The sequence below is a fragment of the Rhinatrema bivittatum genome, chromosome 4 (genome assembly GCF_901001135.1).
Source record: "Rhinatrema bivittatum chromosome 4, aRhiBiv1.1, whole genome shotgun sequence".
In the NCBI taxonomy this organism is placed as follows: Eukaryota; Metazoa; Chordata; class Amphibia; order Gymnophiona; family Rhinatrematidae; genus Rhinatrema; species Rhinatrema bivittatum.
The window spans coordinates 298,128,490-298,148,695 of record NC_042618.1 but is presented as its reverse complement, the minus strand read 5'-3'; the positions used below and the strand labels follow the sequence as shown (position 1 = coordinate 298,148,695).

General features: G+C 42.4%; 1 protein-coding gene across 3 annotated transcripts in view; it reads left to right on the top strand.

Moving 5' to 3' along the window:
• The window catches only part of C4H15orf41 (chromosome 4 C15orf41 homolog), a 1,060,100-nt gene that overhangs the window by 608,251 nt on the left and 431,643 nt on the right, over nt 1-20,206 (top strand). For 2 of the 3 annotated variants that reach the window (XM_029600206.1, XM_029600209.1), the window contains 2 exons: nt 4,689-4,794; nt 13,676-14,122. In XM_029600206.1, coding sequence (XP_029456066.1) covers nt 4,689-4,794; nt 13,676-13,832 — 263 coding nt within the window. In that variant the 3' untranslated portion in view covers nt 13,833-14,122. Of the gene's footprint in view, nt 1-4,688; nt 4,795-13,675; nt 14,123-20,206 lie in introns of those variants that run through there. The other variant, XM_029600207.1, reaches the window with a different exon arrangement.

Here is a 20,206-nt window from a genome sequence, read left to right as displayed (position 1 = left end):
TGTGGCTAGTGGGGGTTTTCATTTTCCATCACGAGGAGAGGCTCTGCCTGCTGTGAAGAGTAGTGAGTAATAGGGAAGAAAGGGAAGGGAAAGAAGAGAAAGTGGTGAGGGTGGGTGAGTGAAATGGAAAGTACATGAAGGAGAAGGTGAGTTACTGAGAGGGAGGTGGTTAATGTCAGGGAAGGGAATGAGCGGGTGGATGGGAGAGAGGGGCTAGTGACTGAGTGAGAAGAGGGTGAGTGTAAGTAAGAAGGTGACAGTGGGAAGGAGACTGAGTGAGAGGGCGAGTGACAGAGGGATGTGAATGGGAGTACACAGTGAGTGACTGATATGGAGGGGAGTGATTGGGAGGGAGTGACTGAGGATTAAGTGGAAGAGGGGTGAGTGACAGAGCGTAATGAACAAAGGGGAAAAGGGTGGAGTGAAGGGGGTCAGTGACAGCGTGCATTTAAGGGGACTTGAGTGAGAGATGTGAGTGACAGAGGGAAGGGAAGAGGGTGAGGGGATTTAGTAACTGAGAGGGAAGGAGAGTGAATGACTGAAGGTGAGTGAGAGGGAAGAGAAAAGGAAGGAAGTAGAAAAGGGACGTAGAAGAAGAGAGAGTAGAAGTGCGTGATGTGTGTGTTTGTGTGTTGTGTGTGTGTGTGTGAACCTGTGTGTATATGAGAGAGAAAGGAGGACGTTTGTGTACTCTCCTCTCCTTCCTGCTACTAATCAAGTCTACAATCTCACGGTGATTGGAAATGAAAGTTTTCTAGGTACGGAGAGGGGAAAAATATTTTTTTTTATCCTTATTAGTTTTTAATTATTGAGTGTTTGATATGTTTGCTGTTTTGAAATAGTTGATAGATTTTGGGGACATGTTTAATGTTTATAGTTTTTTTAAATTCTTATTCTCCTTAATTATTAGGTGTTCTATTTGTCATTTTTTTTTTTTTTTAAATATTTATGCGCTTTTACATTATTTCAAGAACAAAATCTTGTACAGAAAAAGAGAAAACCTTTCAATCATACAGTAAACTGTATTTTATACAATAATTTCAAAATTAAACCAGAAACACCTTTTACAGTTCCTCTTCTAGAGATCCACTATAAGGGGAGGGAGGATCTACCAAACCCAAAGAAAATAGTATCTATACTAAATATAACAATTACCAGATGAAACAGTACTATATAGGGCCCCTTCACGAGGTGCGTCAGCTGTTGATGAAGTCTTACCCACTAGGAATTGGGTTAACTGGGGTGGATCAAAGAAAACATATGTATTTTGTGAATACTTTACCACACATTTACAAGGATATTTGAGGAAATATCTCACCCCAATTAACAATACCTGAGGTCTCGGAAGTAAAAAAGCTTTCCTCCTCCTCTGTGTCTCTCGAGAGAGATCAGGGAAGGCTCTGACCAAAAGCCCAAGAAATCTTACATTTCTGTATTTTATACTCAATCTTAACAACCTTTCTCTGTCTGTCTCTGAGGAAAAAGTCACAATTAAAGTTGTGGGAACCGCCATATCCGTATCTGATGTTTCTAAAAGTGCTGTTATATTAAGGGGTTGATTATCTACTGATGCCAAAGTCTCAACTTCTCCTTCTTGATTTACTGCTTCTACTTTAGGTTTCGATAAGTAGAATATTTTTGTGACCAATGGAATTTGGTCCTCTGAAATTTTCAAGATTTCCAACATATATTTATTTAAAACTTCCCTTGGGGATCTCATTGGCAATTGAGGGAAATTTATATACCTTAAATTTCGACTCTTCGCGTAGTTTTCTAAGTTTTCCATCTTTGAAACAATAGTCTTATTCTCTCTCATCAACATTGATTGTGTTTGTTTAATCATTTTTATCTCAGTCCGAATAGTTGCAGTTTGTTGGTCCAAATCCAAATTTGCCTTTTCAAGCACTTCCAGCTTCTTTTCATGCCCTTTAATTTGTTCTCTTACTGGCATAAGTTGTTGTAGTACATTTGTTCTCATTTCATTTATGGCTTCCCACAAAGTTTCAAAAGAAAACACAAGCGGTCTTACCAATGATGGAATCTCTGTTGCGGGGGTAAGAACAACAGCAGCTGAAGCTTCTCCTCCCGTGGCTCCATTTCCTTCACCGCTTGCCCCCGCACTTCAAGGGGCTAGATGCTGCCGTTGGGACTTCTCCAGGCCTCGCTGGTGAAATCTCCCTGCACTCTTCGGTCGGAGATTCCTTCCCCTGGATACAGCCCACTTCTCCCGGTGCAGGATTAAGCGGAGGGGTCCTCTCCACGGGACTCAGAGGGTGATAACGAGCCGGCAGAGAAGGGAGCTCAACTTCCCCTCCCCCACTCTGCAACGGCTGGTCTCCTGCTGTTCTAGTACTGCGCGTGACATGGGCGTCCATTGGGCCAGTCGGAGCACTCACCAAAGGCTCTGCGGGGTAAGAAATCCTTGGTTTGCGCTTCCTTCCCATTCTTGAAGAAAAAGAAATCGCAAGAAACAAATTTTTTCCCAATTGCACGAGGACGCTCTACACGCCAGCACTCATCCGGTGGCCATCTTGGATCCTCCCTGACCTTGTCATCTTTTTTAAAATATGCTTTTTATTAGTATGGTTTCCTCACTGTTATGATTGATTTATATTTTTTGACTTTGTTTTATGAGGAATAGTGATTCTTCTGTTTTTGATTATTGCACTTATATAAGTCTGGCTTATAGTGGTTTCTAGTCCAGTTTTCTGTCTGCACCTTACTATTTATACTTTATGGGCTACTTTTGTGTTTAAGGTCAGGTAATCTGCACTGGGAAAATGCCTTATATCTGAGTTGAAGTTTTTCTTATTTTGGTAGAGACTAGAGATCCATGATTGAAGGGGCTCTTTGGGTGCTAAAAATGATGGCGCTTAAGCCTGCTGGATACTGAAATGCCTGCAGCAAGTGGTGGAGATTTGATTGCTGTGATGAGGACCTGCCGTGCCCCGCCCTATTGCGCCCTGCCCCACTCTCCAGCCTTTGTTGTCCTTGATAACTTGTAATCTGGCCCCAGCAGAAAATGTTTGCTCACCCCGATCTAAAACATTGCATCCCGAAGAGGATAGGAAAGAGAAAAAGAGAGGAGGAGGCTACTGCTGAGCAGGGGATGAAGGGGACAAACAAAGATGGTACTGCTGCTGGACAGAGGCTGTATTATTTATTTATTTATTTGTATTTCTATCCCACCAATACCAAGGCTCTAGCTGGGTTACATCAAAAAATGTAAACAAAAAACATAAAATGCAATACATACTTAAAAATCAAATCAAAAACCTGGGAACTAGCTTTCCAGCATCAGCTGTGCTTTATATTGCTCATTAATGATAGTTAGGAAAAACCTATTTAAACAAAAAGTTTTCTGATGGAATTTAAAGGCTTTAGCACATTCAGTCATCCTTAACTCCTGAGGCAGTGAATTCCAAAATGCAGGAACTGCCATTGAGAATGCCCATTCCCTTGTATCCACTAGCCTAGCCTGGCGAACAGACGGCACGTCCAGGAGAGCCTTCTGTGAGGAATGCAGTGGTCAAAATGGGTTAAACATTTGTAATATGGTGTTTATCAATGGAAATTAATCCATAGCTAGCAATTTGTGTACCAGGAGCTCAAGTTTTGTATTTGACTTTCTACTGGATAGGGAGGCATTTGGAGATCAAATAAAATGAGTGAGAAGTGATCTCTCCTGTTGTGCCCAATTATAAGCTGGACCACCGCAGGTGCAGGTGTTGCACCACTTTCACTCTGGAGGTGGATGAACCTAAGTAAATCAAATTACAATAATCTAAAGAGGACAACACAAAAGGATTGCACTACAGAGCAAAAGTCTCTGCATGTTGCGATAAAGGTCTCAGACCATGTAAAAAATGGAGAAATGACTCCTGCTGCTGGGCAGGGGATTGGTGGAGAGGGGCATACTGCTGCTTTGGTAAAGGTTTTAGGAGAAAGGGGACTTCTTTTGCTATGTGTATTGTTGGGAGAGAAGAGCTGTCGGGAAGGGAGTTAAGGGTCAGGAGGTTGCTGCTGAGCAGAGGGTGAAGGGCTTCTGGGCAGAGGGTGAGGAGAGGAGGGAAGCTGCTGGGCAAGTGATGGGTGGTAGAGAGAAGAGAAATGATGTTGGACAAGGAATGGAGGGGGAGAAAGAGGGGAATGCTGGGCAAGGAGTAGGTGGGTTGAGGAAAGAAATGCAGGTTAAGTAGTGAGTGGGGATCAAAGAAGGATGCAGGATAAGAAGTGGGAGGTGAGAAAGAGGGATACCCAGGGCAAGTAGGGGGGGATGAAAAGAAGGGGGATGGGGGGGAAGAGAAAAGGGATGCTAGACAAGGGGTGGGGGAAGAAGACTGTAGGATGCTGGCTAGGAGGAGTGAGAGATAAGTGTGCTTTGCTGGAACTGTCACCACCAGAGGATTAGCTGTTCCTTTGCTAACAAAGGACACAGAGATGTGCCAGAGCAGCCATTGGTAAGTCAAAGAAGGGAGGAGAGGGGGAAGGGGCTTAATTCTCAATATCTACGCTGGATGCAGAAAACGTTGACCTTGTCACTGGACCAGATGTCAGTGTGAATGGAGTAATAACTGTGTCTATGTGACAGGATCGGGTATATGTACATATCACAAGTGTGCTGTTTTTATTAAAGCATTAAGTAACTTTGGGAGTGCACTACTGATGGGCCTTTGTTACTTTTCCAGCTGTGGAAGGGCACATCATTCACTGGATAGAAAGCAAAGCCTCTTTTGGAGATGAGAGCAGCCATCAGGCATACTTGCAGGACCAATTCTGGAGCTACTGGAATAGGTAGGTTTGCACTGATCTTTTTTATACAGCAATTATTTTTGCAATCCTGACTTTTATTTAATGTATTTTAGGTCCTCTGTTTTCCATGCTGGTTTAGTTTAATTTTCAGTGGATAGTGTTTTTCTGCTATCATATTAGTTATGTGTTTGAGTACATGCTTGGTTTAAAGTGTCTTTCCACTGATACAAGTCGCTGTGTAAAACTGAGACTTTTATGCAGGTCCTTTGTGATCTGTAGCTGATAGCTGTAAAGCTTCCTTTATAAAACTCTTGTTTGCATATTTACCGGCTGCACAGTAAAACTAAAATATAATGGTCAATATGTATTCTTTCTTCAACTGATGTCATCAGACAGCAGTCATCATTAGCTAATGGCTATCGCATTGATAACATTAGAAAGAGAGACTATAGCCTTGCTTCATCATGTGTGTTTTCAACATGACAGTTTAGCCTGTCAAAAAATAATTTTGAGACATTAAACAGCTTAGCTGTGAACTAGAATTTATACATATAAGTGATCTGAAAGGTTTGTTTATACACCTAGAGGCCAGTATTCAAAGGCATTTAGCCGGATAACTCATAAGTAATCCGGTCTAAAATGCCAGGAAAATTATCTGATAGGAGTTAGCCTAATAAGCTTTTTGGCTAACTCTCACTGGCTCCAGGAGTAGGTCAAAAGAATATAGCTGGTTAAATGGCGACGTATCCCTCACCCAATATGTAAAATTAGGCCCTGCTGGGCTGAGCCCCACACTCAAATCCCTCCTAGAGCACTTAAAAAATGAAACTTATAGGGGTTCTCTGGGCAGTTTGACAAAATCCACCAGCAATGCTCCTTTTACCCCAACCCTATTCCCTCCCACCCTGTACCTACACAAACCCCTTTCTATAGCTGTGATCCTGGCACAAGAAAGGGGTTTGGGCAAGTATCAGGTAGGTGAGAGGATAAAGAGGGAGGGAGAAGAGAGGGTGTCGCTGGCATATTTTGCTGGAGAGAGGGGGAAGGCCTTACCATTTAAAGTGCTCTTGGAGGGGTGGGGGAGAGGGGCTCTGCCTTGCAGGGCCTATTTTTACATATTGGATGGGAGTAATGGGAATCTGGTCACTTTTTTTTTTTTTTTACACTGTTGCTAGTTAACCAGCTATATTATTTTGAATATAGCTAGTTAAGTCTAAAGTTATTTGGCTACCTTTAGCCAGATAACTTTAAATCTAACCAGTGATATTGAAAAGATTGCAGTTTAGGTTTAAAGGTAGCCAGATAACTTTATTTAGGGATATTCAGTAGAATGTTTATCCTGCTGAATATCCAACATAACTTATCTTGCTAATTTGAGCTGGATAAATTAGCCGTTGTAGGCTTTTTGTGAATATTGACCTCACTGAATTCTATATTAAGGAACAGATTAGATAGAATAATTCAGTTGATGTAGATCTGTTTCTCCTGGTGCTGGAGTCTCCCCCCAGTCTCAAAGGTTTTAGAGCACTCTACCTAGCTAGGGAAGTGGTTTTCATTTAATTATTCAGTCACAGGTACTTCCAAGAATGAAAATAGTAGGGGCGAGCTGAAGAGGTCTCCTAGATGGGATATTCATTTTAACTAATTTCAAATTTCAGGAAACCTGATCAGGAATAAAAGAGATTTGGTAAGGTGAATGCAAGCTTTCCACAGAACACTCAGCCCAGGGCACAGCTCTGTCCTTCCTGTGCAGAGGACTCAGTCCAGGGGATAGCTCTGTCCTTCCTGTGCAGAGCACTCAGTCCAGGGGATAGCTCTGTCCTTCCTGTGCAGAGGACTCAGTCCAGGGCATAGCTCTGTCCTTCCTGTGTGGAGCAATCTGCCTGGTACACAGATCTATGCTTCCTGTACAGAGGGATTTTCTTCCTGACTAGCAGTTGAATCAACCTAACTTTGAGTTACAATGAGGTTCTCTTCAAGTCCTGTGTTTAACACTTCTGCAGATAGGAGTGAAGGAATGGGCAGTGTGGGGATCAGAGCACAGAACACTTTCAGTGGAGATACCAGATCAGTTTCCTCAGCAATCCTTCATTGTGTGACCCTAAACAATTCACACTACTGACACCACAACCATTTGTCCAGAATTTGGGGAAAGAACAGCATATCACTGGGAACAATGTAACTTTCCACATTGTGGATACCATGTAGGGAATATCATAAAATTCCTGTTGCATAGCAGTATAACCACAGCAGACAACAGAAAATGTGCAGAAAAAATTCAATGTCCACACAAACCTTTTTGGGTATAATTTTTTCATTTTAAACGGCAACTCCACAGTGTGTAAATTACAGCATTCAAAGATGCAAAGGGGGTCCCCCCGACACGGACCCTTGTTTCACCGCGAGGCTGCGTCAGGAGGGACAGACGAAATTTTAGTTGTTCTAGAAAGTAAAATAAATCATGTGAAAAAGAAGGACCTTGAAAACATGGTGGACAAATAACTAGGTGGAAAATGGCAACAGCAAATTTAAACAGTTTAACAATATGCAAGGAGGTTCATTGTGTTGTAATATCAACATATAAAATTATTAAATGTAACCAATTTTAAAATTATATAGAGATTCAGAAATTAACTAAAGAAGCTATAGACTGGGCGTAACTAACAATAGGACTACAGTAAATGTCAGTAAAACCAATTGGAATGGGACTCAAAGAAAGTAACAGAAGAGAATACAAAAGAAAATACAAATAGAGCCCACAAAGGAAGTAACATCTCAGTGTGCGACATCTGGCATTTTACAATCTTTTCATTTTATCATGTAGCAAGGTGTTGTATTTAATTAAAAGTGTTCTTTTTCAAGAGCTCTAGCAATCTAAGCTACTACTTAGGGACCTTTGTTTTCGGTATTTGTTTTATTTTTCCCAGGAATTTATCAGTATATGTTACAAAAACAAAAATATTTACCTGGAAAAAAGATGCCTCTGTTGCGCCCGTCGGTCGCAGGCAGCTGCGACCTTTGCTGCTCACCTCCTTTCTATATGCAGCTCCGAGTCTGGGGAGAGTGTCAGCCTCCGCTTCCACACTCCGACCCTCATGGCATGCTCGGGATGGCGTGGATGCTCCTGGCAGCCATCTTACATCCGGGTTCACCTAAGGCGCGCACGCGCCTGCCCTCTTCTTAACCACGTCATGGTGGGAACCTCGGGGGTGTCCCCACCTCATGACGTCACCCGCCTACCAGCTGACTTCTTGCTATATGAGTTAACAAGGATTCCTTCCTGCTATTTCTGCCACGCTGGGACTTCGTCTCTCTGAATGTTGTAGGTACCCGCTCCTTGGGGGCCTTGCTACACTCAGGTCTATCCGCTCCTCGGAGAGCCATTTCTCTCTGTCTTTCATTACAGTGAGTCCTGCATCATTCCTGAACGACCCTTGCTGTTCCTACTGGACCTCCTCGGTGCCTGATCTTCCATCTCCATCTACAGTACCGGTGTGAGTACAGATCCTGCTCTACTACCTTTGTGGCACGGATTCTCGGGTTACCCCACTTGCGGGCCACTACCGGATCCCCTCTGTCTTGTGCACGCCATCAGCTTCGGGCCTATCCCACACTGCGGACCACTACCGGAATTGCCAGCACAAGCTACGCCTAGAGAAGGTATTCACCGGACCACTCTGCACTGCGGACTACTATCCGGACTGACTCCATTGATCCTCTCCTCGGATCACTATCAGCTGTATAATAAAGTTATTCCTCTGTTGTCCTTTACTGCTGAGACCTTGCCTGTTGTGTTAAGGGCCCACACAGCTCCTCCTGTAGGCAGAGTCTCCACTCTCCACAACCCAAGGGCCCACTTCTCATTCAAAGATACACCAAACATAACAGCCTCATTTTCTTTCACTGATTTCTCCTGGTAATAGACACTGATAAAGTTTTGGGTAGAATATTAAAATAAAAACTAAAAATGAAGGTCTCTACTACATCTAGCTGCTTTTTATTAATTTCCACATGTGCTTCTGATAAAGCCATGTTTTTCAGTTTTATACCTTGAAACTGGGTAGATAAATTATGCATCTGAAGAATAAAGGACTTTTCAAGTCCAGAAATAGTATCACAAAGATTGTCCAAACTTGACTGCTTTAGGCTTAGTCAAAGTTATTTGAGATATAATTGCTAAGTATTCATTGTCCTTAATTATAATCAGTTTGGAAGAACCTTCTGTCTTTATCTCTCCATCCAGTACCCTTTGGTCTCAGACCCTCCATTAAACCTCCAGGAGTGTCTTGTATAGCCTGCCCTAATGAAATCCCTTTCCCCCAGCAGCACCTCTGGTAGAGATCCCTGATGATAACTCTGCAGTTGTTCTCACTGGCAGCATTCTACATGGAACGGGATAATCCTTCTCCCTTCAGCAACTTAGCATCATCACTAGGCATCCGGTTACTTCCTTCCACATGCTTTCTCTCCAGGTCCATCTGGTAGGATCTCTGCTTGGACCCAGAGGTTTCTACTTCAAGGAGGCCAGTAGTTCACCTCTTCCCATAAGAAGAAGCATAACCTATGTCCTGTGGGTGAACAAAAAAATACTCTATTGCTCCAGCAGGCATCAAAGAGGGAATCTCTGCCTGGAAGACATGAGTCCTTCCCCCTTCTGTTTATCATCTTCAAGTGGGGAAAAGGTTTTCTGAGGATAAAATGCTGGAGCTGAGAACATAGTAGCATAGTAAATGACAGCAGGTAAAGATCAAAAAGGCTCAGTGAATAAGCTCAGCAGTGATTTTATGCACATCATCCCAAAGTAGAGCAAATTCCCACATGGAAACCACCCCCATTTCATTTTTTTTTTCCATTTATTAAATTTTTTCTATCTCTTAACACTAACGGCCTAAGCGATGTACAAAATAAAACATTCACAATAGTAACATGTAAATAAAACAAAACATTTTAAAACATATAGGGGTAGATTTTAAAAGAAGTACGTATGGCGTACATGTGTGCATGCTACCCAGTGCGTGTACATGTATGCCCAGTTTTATAACATGCGCGCGGATTTTATAAAATCAGGGGTCGGCGCGCACAAGGGGGTGCCCAATTTGTGCATCTTGCTCGCTCCGAGTCATGCTGCCTTCCCCCATTCCCTCCCCCCCACCCCACCTTCCCTTCCTTTCCCCTACCTCCCCCGCCCTTTCCCCCTACCTTTTCCTTTGCTTTTTTTTTATTTCACAATTTGCTTCAGCCCTGGGGCTGAAGTAAGTTGTGCGCACTGGCCAAGCAGAAAATATGGCTGCTGTGCCGGGAGCCTGACCCCACCCCGCCCCCAAACTGCCCCCGCCCCCTCTCCGCCCCTTTTTGCAAGCCCCGGGACTTACACACGTCCCAGGACTTTACGCGCGTCAACGGGCCTTTTTAAAATAGGCCCGGCATGCATAACCTTTTTAAAATCCGGCCCATAAAGTACATAACAAAATCATAATATCCAGAGCAAACACATTTCATGAAATGGCTTTTAACATATGAATGTTCTTTATCCAAACGCTTGTTTCAACAAAAACTTTTTTATACATTCAGACATTCTGAGTTCCATCGGAAGAGTGTTCCAAAGTATAGGCGCTGCCACCGAGAAGGTGGATTCCCTCTTTGCTGTATGGCAAGCAACTCTGACCAAGGGCACATCAAGCAATCCTTGTTGAGAGGATCCCAGTTGACGAGATGGTTCATATATCTTGAGGAGAGCATTAGCCTAAGGACAGGAGGTAGAATTGATTAGTTTAAATGTTATCCCAATTTTGTAAATAATTCACTGTTTCTATGTCAACCAGTGCAAACTGCTAAGTACTGGGATAATATTCTCACACTGCTTGGTCCCAGTGATCAATCGTGCAGTAGAGTTTAATAAAAGCTGCAAGGGATGTAATGATTTCAACAAAAGTCCTAAATATAACCCATTACAATAGACAATGAGAGGGAAAATAGATGCTTGGACAATTGTACAAAAATCAAAATTATGTAACAGGTGTTTCAACCCTGCAAGCACACATAGTTTAAAAAACTCAGATTTAAATATGGCTTTTAATTTAAGACTAAAAAGAGAGTGAACAGTCAATCAAAACCGCAATCCCATTATGTCCCCTTTAGAGTTAAAACTGCTGTTCTGTGCAGGTTATCCCATGCCTTCCAGGAAGCACGATATAGCCATATCACCACTTTCTAGTGCTGCAACTGTCACTCAGTGAACGTTGCCCAGTGCTTCATTACCATTCTCTTGCCACTAGGTTTCCTCTGTGTTTATCCTATGCTTTTTGAAGTCTGTCACTGTCCTTGTCATTATCACCTTCTCCAGCAGGGTATTCCAGACATTTTACCACCCTTTCTATGAAAAAATAACGCCTGACATTGTTCCTGAAGCTATCGCATTGGAGCTTTATATTGTTCTACAGCTTTCTTTTCATTAAAAATATCCAGATAGCTGGAGACCACGTGACCTGATGAGCAAGTAGGCTGCTGGCTGACTGCGCTCCCGGCTCCCCCGCCGAAACGCCGTGCATCCCGGGCGAAAATCACACAGCATGGCGTCCCCAAGTGAATCGGGGCCATCGCAGAAAAAATCTGGCTTTTTTTCTCCAGCGGTGACTCCGGGATGGCGGCGAAACAGCAGAAAAAAGAAAAAGCATTGGGTAAGCCTGCAGAACCCAAGATGGCCGCCGTCCCTCCGAGCTTTCCGAGCTCCGGCGTGCAGGCAGAGCGGCCCAATTTGGTTGGGGAAGTTACACAGGCGGTGGTTCAAGCTCTAGAACCCCGATTTTTGGAGCTAGCCCAAAAAATAAATACTGGCAATGAAACGCTCCAAGAAATAAAAACACAGGTGGCAGACACACAGCAAAGAATAGCTGGTGTGGAAACTGAAACTCAGCATTTGCTTCAAAGACAGGAATCACTGACTAAAAAGGTTGCTACCCTGGAAGAAAAAGTGGAAGACCTGGAAAATAGGTCACAGAGGAACAACTTAAGGTTTGTGGGCCTCCCCGAATCTGTCCCTGAGAGGGATGTAGCAAACATTCTGGAAACATGGCTGCTCTCTGCTTTGTGCCTAGCAGAGCTAGAGGGCAGTGTGACTGTTGAGAGAGCGCACAGATTAGGGATTAAAAAACAGGAGGTCATTAAACCCAGGGTGGTAATCGCACGCTTCTTCAAATTCTGTCACAAAACTGCTATTATGCAAGCCTATCGGAGGAGTATAACCTTATCTTACTCCGCTGCAGTAAGTATAACCTTATCTTACTCCGCTGCAGTAAGTATAACCTTATCTTACTCCGCTGCAGTTTCAGGCAAATGCAGGGAATTCTCGCCTATCTGTGTGGATCTTTTTAACAGAAAATTAAAATGTATCCTTCAGTATCCCGCCTGACTACGTATGGAACACAATGGGGCCTGGCATAGTTTCGATTCAGTGGAGGCCGTGAAACAGTACATAGCAGAAAAAATGAATGCAAGGTGAACCTCTTCAGAAACCGAGCCTTGGGTATATCTCCTATCTCCTAAAGAGGAGAGAATCCGTCCTCTTTTGGAATGGTGACACTGTTTAATGTCTTTCATGTTACAAGATGTGGTTATTAATTCTGTTACAGTTGGCTGGTTGAGGGGTGTTGCCCATTACTGTTGGCGGGGGAGCTGGTGGGGATCAATCAGGTGGTTCTCTTAACCTCCTTTATATGGAGGACATAAGTGAAATGCGGGGGAATTGGGGGGGGGGGGAAGGGGGGGACTAGGTGGTGATTGGGGGGCAGGGTAGCGCTGGACCATTTTCTGAGCGGCAAATTGCTGTTACTTGTTTGTTCCTGATTTTGCTTGCAGAACAGGGAGTGCAATGCACGGATTTTCTAATAATTCCACAGGGCTTCACCTCTAGGCTGGGAGGGGTGGGCCTTACAGTAATTCGGAGACAAGGTACACTTAGTTTCTTGATCAACTACAGGAAGGGGTATGGCTGAATAGCTAAGATGTATTTCCTGGAATATAGCAGGCCTGGGTTCCCCAATAAAAAGGACTAAAATGTTACAATTGCTGCGGCAGCATAAGGCAAAAATAGCGTTTCTACAAGAAACCCATTTAACAGCTGCTGAAAGCAAAAAATCAGCTAGAGATTTGGTAGACAAGGCGTACTATTCTCGGCTGTGCACCGGAAAGCAGGGGTGGTCATATTACTAGGCAAAAATGTGGTGTTTGAAGAGGCCCATGTTGCTTCTGGCGAGGAAGGGCGCTATGTTCTGGTGACAGGGAAATTATTCGGTACTGAGGTCACCTTATGCAGTGTGTAGATTAAGACCTTGCCCCAGCCAGCTGATACATCTTCAACATGTACCTGCCATCTTGCTTCACTCACTCATAAGTACTTACTTTTACCAGCAGTGATTGGATGCATTCCTGGGAGCGGATTGGAAGGGGTTTGCATTTATGTGCGCATTTTAGCATTTTCAAAAGTATGCATTTTCTTTGAAAAGACAGTGCACACATTTTGGCAGATGTAAATGTGTGAGGGTAGATTTGGTGGGATAATTTTCAAAGTGAACGTACATTCATACTTCCCTTTGAAAATTGGTGCAAAGTCTGCAGGTGAAGGACTTCAAATCTATGTGGACCATTTCAAAATTACCCACAAAGTGTCCTTAGTAGTGAAGTTGCACATACAGGAACTGCAAACTTTCCTATTAAAAGAAGTCCCTTAATATGCAACATCCTAATTGGACAGGCTCCACTGCCCATTTCTCACAGTGTGTGCTCATTTTAATGGTCTTACTTTCACTCAGATCAGACTATATTAGTAACTGAAGAGACATGTGATGAAACCAAACATTCCTACCACATCTACTATGTGTGTGTATTAATAAGTAGCAGTTATGAGAATTAAACTCATTGATTTCAGGATGCAGACTGCAGTCAAGACAGGATCCTTGGGAGTTGTGTTTGTCAGGCATGGAGGAGAATTGTTCATGCGTGCCCAGCTTTCTAGGTTTCACTGGCAGCTTGCCCTACAGGCACAGAAAGGTCATCCTACCTCCTGCGGCATGAGACTTTGCTGACATATTCCCACATTCTGCTGCGATGCTGAAAGGTTTTGACCTTATTCCAACACTGGAGGAGTGTAAGTTGAGTGCTCTGAAAATTTTCGAATTTCAAACACCCTTTTCTCCATCAGAATTAGTACATTTTTATTTTTAAAACATCACAATCCAGAGGTCTCTCTTTAAAAAGCTGAAATTGTGATATTTTATATAAATCTTGTACTATGTTTATACATACCTTTATATATATGCTATACACATACACAGATGTGGGAGCATGCATTTATTTTAATAAAATGACTTGGACAATTCAACATTGTGATTTATTAGACAGCATCATGGTTTGAAATCCTATATACGAGTATGCTATTTATATACACAAACACATACAGATATCAATCTATATATCTATATCTATCTATATACACCTATATCTATAGGTATAGATATATATTATAGTCCACAATGCTACACCTCAGAAAGATTGAAGAGTACCAACAGGGCTGCCTGACCACAATCTATACACAGGCTTACATTTATCTATATATTCTATCCAATTCATACACCAGGAAGCTGAAATGTGGCATATTAATAGTCCAATTATTAAAAATAATAGGAAACATCAGAATTTATTTTTAAATTTCAAGGTGGAGAATTGGCTTCCCAGTTTTTCAAATTAATGTAAATTTAAATATAAAAGGTTCTATACATTTTCTTTTAAAGGGTGGCAGTTAAGAATTTGCAATCAGATTTTCGATTTTTCTAAAGCTAAGAGTACTTAAAAATTGGGGTCCACATCATGCCAGCTTTAGATTTTGAGGGTAATTTTCAAAGCCATTTCTGCAGGTAAAACAATTTTTTATTTCTTGGAAATGGCCTCTTACAAAATTGCCCACCTGATATATGGGTAAATGTAAGCGTGCAAGTTTACTCACAGTGAACAGAAACGTTCCCATGGGTAGCATTGGTGTCGATACATACTTTTGCATTTCCAGAAAACTGCACACATATTAGCAGCTGTAAATGTGTGCAGGTAGTTTTAGTGGGATAATTGTCAAAGGGAAAGCATGAGCATACTTTTCCTTTGAAAACTGGTATAAAGTCTGTGGGTAAAAACTACCCATAGACAAACATTCCTCCTTTATGCCTTCTATTGATGCTAACTTTTTTCTGGACCTGTTGTCTCCATTACCATGAATGTGAGCCATTAGATTTGCAACAACACAGCATAGCGGTATGCTATACATGGATATATTTGACACTGCTCACTAGAAGTGTATAAACTGATTTCAGTACTCCCTTTAGTAGAAAAGTAAATACAATCACTGTCTGTGTGTGTACAAGAAATACACTATATATTCATATGTGAAATGTAAACCTGTACATAGATTGTGGTCAGGAAGCCCTGCTATTATTCCTCAGTCTTTTTAAAGTATTCAACATTATGATGTCTTAATACCCCATGTAATTGTTTTGAGTATGGATGGCCTAGTTTTGGACTGGTTTAAATCCTTCCTCCATAATCACTTTCAGACTATCATGGTGGGATTTGTAATATAGTAATATATTTGGATCTATGTCACCAAATCCCCACTCCCTCTCCTGTGGTGTACCTCTGTATTGTAAGTTTGACATGTTTGTGGGACCCTTGGTTGCTGTATTGACTCCTCCTCCCACGGGAAGGGGCCCCGTGGGGAAAATACAGCAATAGGCTGACTCTTCAGTAATGACCACAGAGAGAATAGAAGCTTTATTATACAGCAGTTGGCAATGCCCAAGGAGCGGGCTGCATTCCTCAGCCAGTGGAGTAGGTCTCTGATGATTAAGTTCAGCCCAGGCACTGAGTTGTATCAAGTGCAGAGAAGGTCTCACCAGAAGCTGGAAGTGAAGGCTCCGGTAGTGGTCTGCGGAGCGGAGTACGCCAAGAATCTATTCTGTGGTGAGACAAGGCAGAGAGACTGAAGAGAGAAGGTACTCACGAAGGCTGGTAGCTGCAAGAGAGGTGGCCTCCGCAGATCAGAGGTAGAGATGATGCAAGGCCCGGAGCGCCGGAGCCAAGAAGTCGTCTGTAGATGCAGGTTAACCCAAGAGGAAGGAAGGCAGGCAAGTGCAAGGCCCCGGGGAGCAGGTACCTAGGATCCTGATGAGCTGCGAAACCTGGAGAGTAGATAGGAGCGAAGCAAGACTCCCGAGAAGCAAGCGGATGCCTTGAGCATTCTTGCTGGAACAGCATAACTCCGGAGGGTAGGTAGGAGCGAATAAGGCCCCCGAGGAGCGGGGACCTAGAACGCCCTAGTGTAGCCAGCGTAACCCCGGAGGGGTTTGTAGGAGCGAGAACTCAGAGTGGGTGTCTCTGAAGGAAGTCGAAATTAGCTGGAGTGGAATCCTTGCTAACTCGTAACTGGATTGGAGATCGGAGGCTAAGTACCCGGAGTTAGTGATGTCATGCGGTGGGATGCCCCCGAGGTTCCCGCCATGACGTATTCAAAAGAGAGGGCGGTGCGCGCGTGCCCTAAGTGACCTCAGTGTAAGAATGGCGAACGCAATCGCCCATACCGGTCCAGGGACGCCGGTGAGGTCGGCGGAGAGAGGCGGAGGAAGTCATCTTGCCCAGAGGAGAGGAAAGAGAAAGAAAAGAGGTGAGACAGAGAGGGCGCAGCCATCTGCAACCGACAGGCGCAACACTCTGGTCTACATGTCCTCCTAGGCAAGCCTATTAGAGCACATCAGATTATGCACTACACATATGCTAATGATATTCAGCTCTCAATCCCTCTTGGCTGGAAAGGGAACAAGCAATAGCAAAGATTTCTGGCTGGCTACACCACAATAAACTAAAACTCAACCCAAAAAAGATAAAATGATTAATGGTAGGGAAAAAATATCCCTTCATGTCCTTGGATGACTTTCGAAGGGATAAACATTTCCTTTAGCCATCAAGTCATAGTCTGGGATTTATACTGGACACTATGCTTACCTTCAAGTATCAGGTCTAAGGAGTAGTAGAAACCACATTCTTTCAGCTACACCATCACTGCCCTTTCTTACAGGCCATTACAAATCGGATGCACAAAAAAAAAAAGCACGTTCATTTCAGCACCCGTTTTTTGAACGTGCGCACAGGCCCCTCTCCGGGGCGCGTGATACATAATTCAAATGAGGAGTCATGCTAAAGGAGGCACTGGGGCAATTATGGACCCCTAGTGCCTCCTTGGCCCAGGAGAGGTGGCTGTCAGCGGGTTTTGAAAATGGACACTCAATTTTACGAGCATCCATTTTCCGAACCTGCTGACAGCCATGGGTTAGGAAAATGGACGCTCATAAAACTGTATAAGGGGGTGGTGGACACACATTGAAAACTTGCGTCCAAATCCTGTAAAATGGTGGGCTAGCCCGGGCACACTTTACTGTATTGGCCTGTTAGCTCTGCCACTGCAGGTTTCTGTGATCTCCCATCTTGATTATTGAAAATTGCCATATGTTGGGATCCCAAAAAAATCTTGCCTGGAGCTGCATCTCATAGAAAACAAAGCAGCTTAACTGCTGTTGAGAACTTAAAAGTCCGAGAGGCGCACACCCATCTTAAAAACACTATACTGGCTATCAGTAATTCACTGAACAAAGTTTAACATTTTAAATCAGGCCTTTAAAGCCCAATGTGGCTGTCCCCACTCTACCTGAATCACTGCCTGAACCATTAAAAGCCTTCCCACCCTTTAAGGTCACTATCACACATCACAATGGTAAGGATCGACACGTCACCTGTACCAGAGAGAGAATTTTTTTTTTTTTTTTAAAAGCCTTAAAGACCTGGCTTTTTGAACAAGCCTATGTAGACAACCTTGAGAAAAGCTAATAACATCTAGAATCGAAAGACTGGTGTAATATTTCACGCTTTGTATTTTATTATTAAGGTATTTGTTTTCCTACTAAATGTGTGTTGTAAAATTCCGATGTATACTCTGTGTTTTATGTTATTTTATGTAAACCGTTGTGATGTACTTTGAACGACGGTATAGAAAACTTTTTAAATAAATAAAATAAATATTAGGTGCAGTTCCAAAACTGTGGAAACCCCTGCTTCTCAACATTAGTCTAGCAAGGAAGATGCTAGTCTTCAGAAAGCTATTGAAAATGTGGTTTTTTGATACTAATTTCCCAACCCAAGATGCAACTTAAGATTTGCATCTCCAATAAATCCAACCATCTGAATATCAAATACGCTCAAATAAGGGTGTAAAACTATTAAGAATGACACCTCACTGTATATTTATGATTTACACCTTATTAGCTGAGTACCTCAAACCTCTGATATAACGTATCCACAGACATCTATATATAAGAAGAATCTATATTTTATGTGTATGTGCATGAAATTATTTTAATGAAATAGCTTAGAAAATGCAACATTGTGATTTATTAAACAGCATCATGGCTTGAAATCTTATAATCCAGGATTAACCATTTTGGAGATGAATGGCTTTATAGATGGTGCTGATGAGAGCATTTTGGCTTCCTGGGTCATGGGATGATATTTCAAGAATTGCTGAGCAGAGATGGGGTCTACCTGTCAAAGAAAGAGTGCAGCGTCTTGCAACACAGAATGGCAAACCTACTGAGAAGGATTTTAAACTAGAATTGTCGAGGATAAGTAAACTAAAATCTAAGTAAAACATTAAATACTTGTAGAGAAATGGAAAAAAGGGCAATATTTGGAAAGTCATGGATACTAATGATCATAGTATGGGAAATAAAATCCCTGATCTAGAGGCAGTCATGGAAGAAAGTAATGGAACCCACATGGATGGCAGCCATACTGGACTTGGTGTTTAGCAATGAGGACAATATCTCTGATGTTATAGTGAACGATCATCTGGGATCCATTTATCACCAGATGCTGTGGATCAGTGTTAGAGCACAGGAAATGAAGGTTCATTCAAAGGCAATGGTCCTAGACTTCAGAAAACCTAACTTTGTTAAAATGGGGGAGTACCTCAAGGAGTTGTTAGCAGGATGAGAAAATTTAGGGGGAAATTGAAGAACAGTCAGTAAAACTAAAAGGAGATGATATAAGGGCAACTAACCTTTTTGTTAGGAAAGTAAATTAAGGAACAAGGAAAGAGAGGCTACTATGGTTTTCTAAAGAAATAGCTGAAAAGGTGAGGGAGAAAAAGTTAATATTCATAAACTATAAGAGATCACAGAAAGATGAAGACTGGCAACAATATATGGAAAAATAAAGAGAAGCTGGGGGAAAGTAGTCAGGAATACAAAAACTGAAATGGAATAAAAAATACCAAATATGGTAAAACAAGGGGACAAGATTTTTTTCTTTTAAATATGTTAGTGATAGAAGAAAGTTCAAAAGTGGCATTATGAGAGTCAGCATGAAGGAGAAGAATATATGTAGAGACTGATGGAGGAAAAAGCAAAATTGCTTAACAAATATTTCTGTTCGGTGTTCACTGTGGAAGTGCCTGGAACAGGGCAACGTAAAATGAGCACAAATAAACTTGGAAGTGCGGTAAACCTCAATCGATTTTTGGAACAGTGTGTTCACGGGGAGTTGCTAAACTTAAAGTAGATAAGGTGCTGGGGCCAGATGGATACATGCATGGGTACAAAGGGAACTTAGGGATGTCCTGACAATACCAGCAGCTGACCTTTTCAATGCTTCTTTAGAGTTAGGAGTAGTTCCAGAGTACTGAAGACAGGCAGATGTGGTTACTTTTCATAAAAGTGGAAGTAAGGAGGAGGTTGGGAACCATAGACCAGTTAGTCTGACCTCAGTGGTGAGCAAATTATGGAATCGCTGCTAAAACTTGATAATGCTGTTTTTGGGATCTAATGGATTGCAAGATACGAGCTTGCATGGTTTTACTAGTGGTAAATCTTGTCAGATGAATATGATCAATTTCTTTGATTGGGTGACCAGAGAGTTGGATCAAGGGAGAGCGCTAGATGAAGTGTACTTGGATTTCAGTAAGTCCTTTGACACAGTTCCGCATAGGAAGCTTGTAAATAAATTAAATGCTCTAGATATAGGGCCTATGGGGTGTGGAAAACATGAGGCAGGATCTAGTTAATCTGGAAGAATAGTCTAGAGTCTGGCAGCTAAGATTTAATGCTAAAAAAATGCAGAGTAATGCACATAGGATGCAAAAAGCCAAGGGTACAGTATTGGAGGTGAAATTCTTTTAAGCTGGAAAGAAGGGCAGGATCTGGGGTGGTTGTATCTGATTATCTTAAGGTGGCCAAACAGGTGAATAAAGTGACAGCAAAAGCCAGAAAGAAGTTTAGCTGCATAGGGAGAGGAATGGTCAGCAGAAAAAGGGAGGTGATATTGCCCCTGTATAGTCCCTGGTGAGACCTCACTTAGAATACTGTGTACA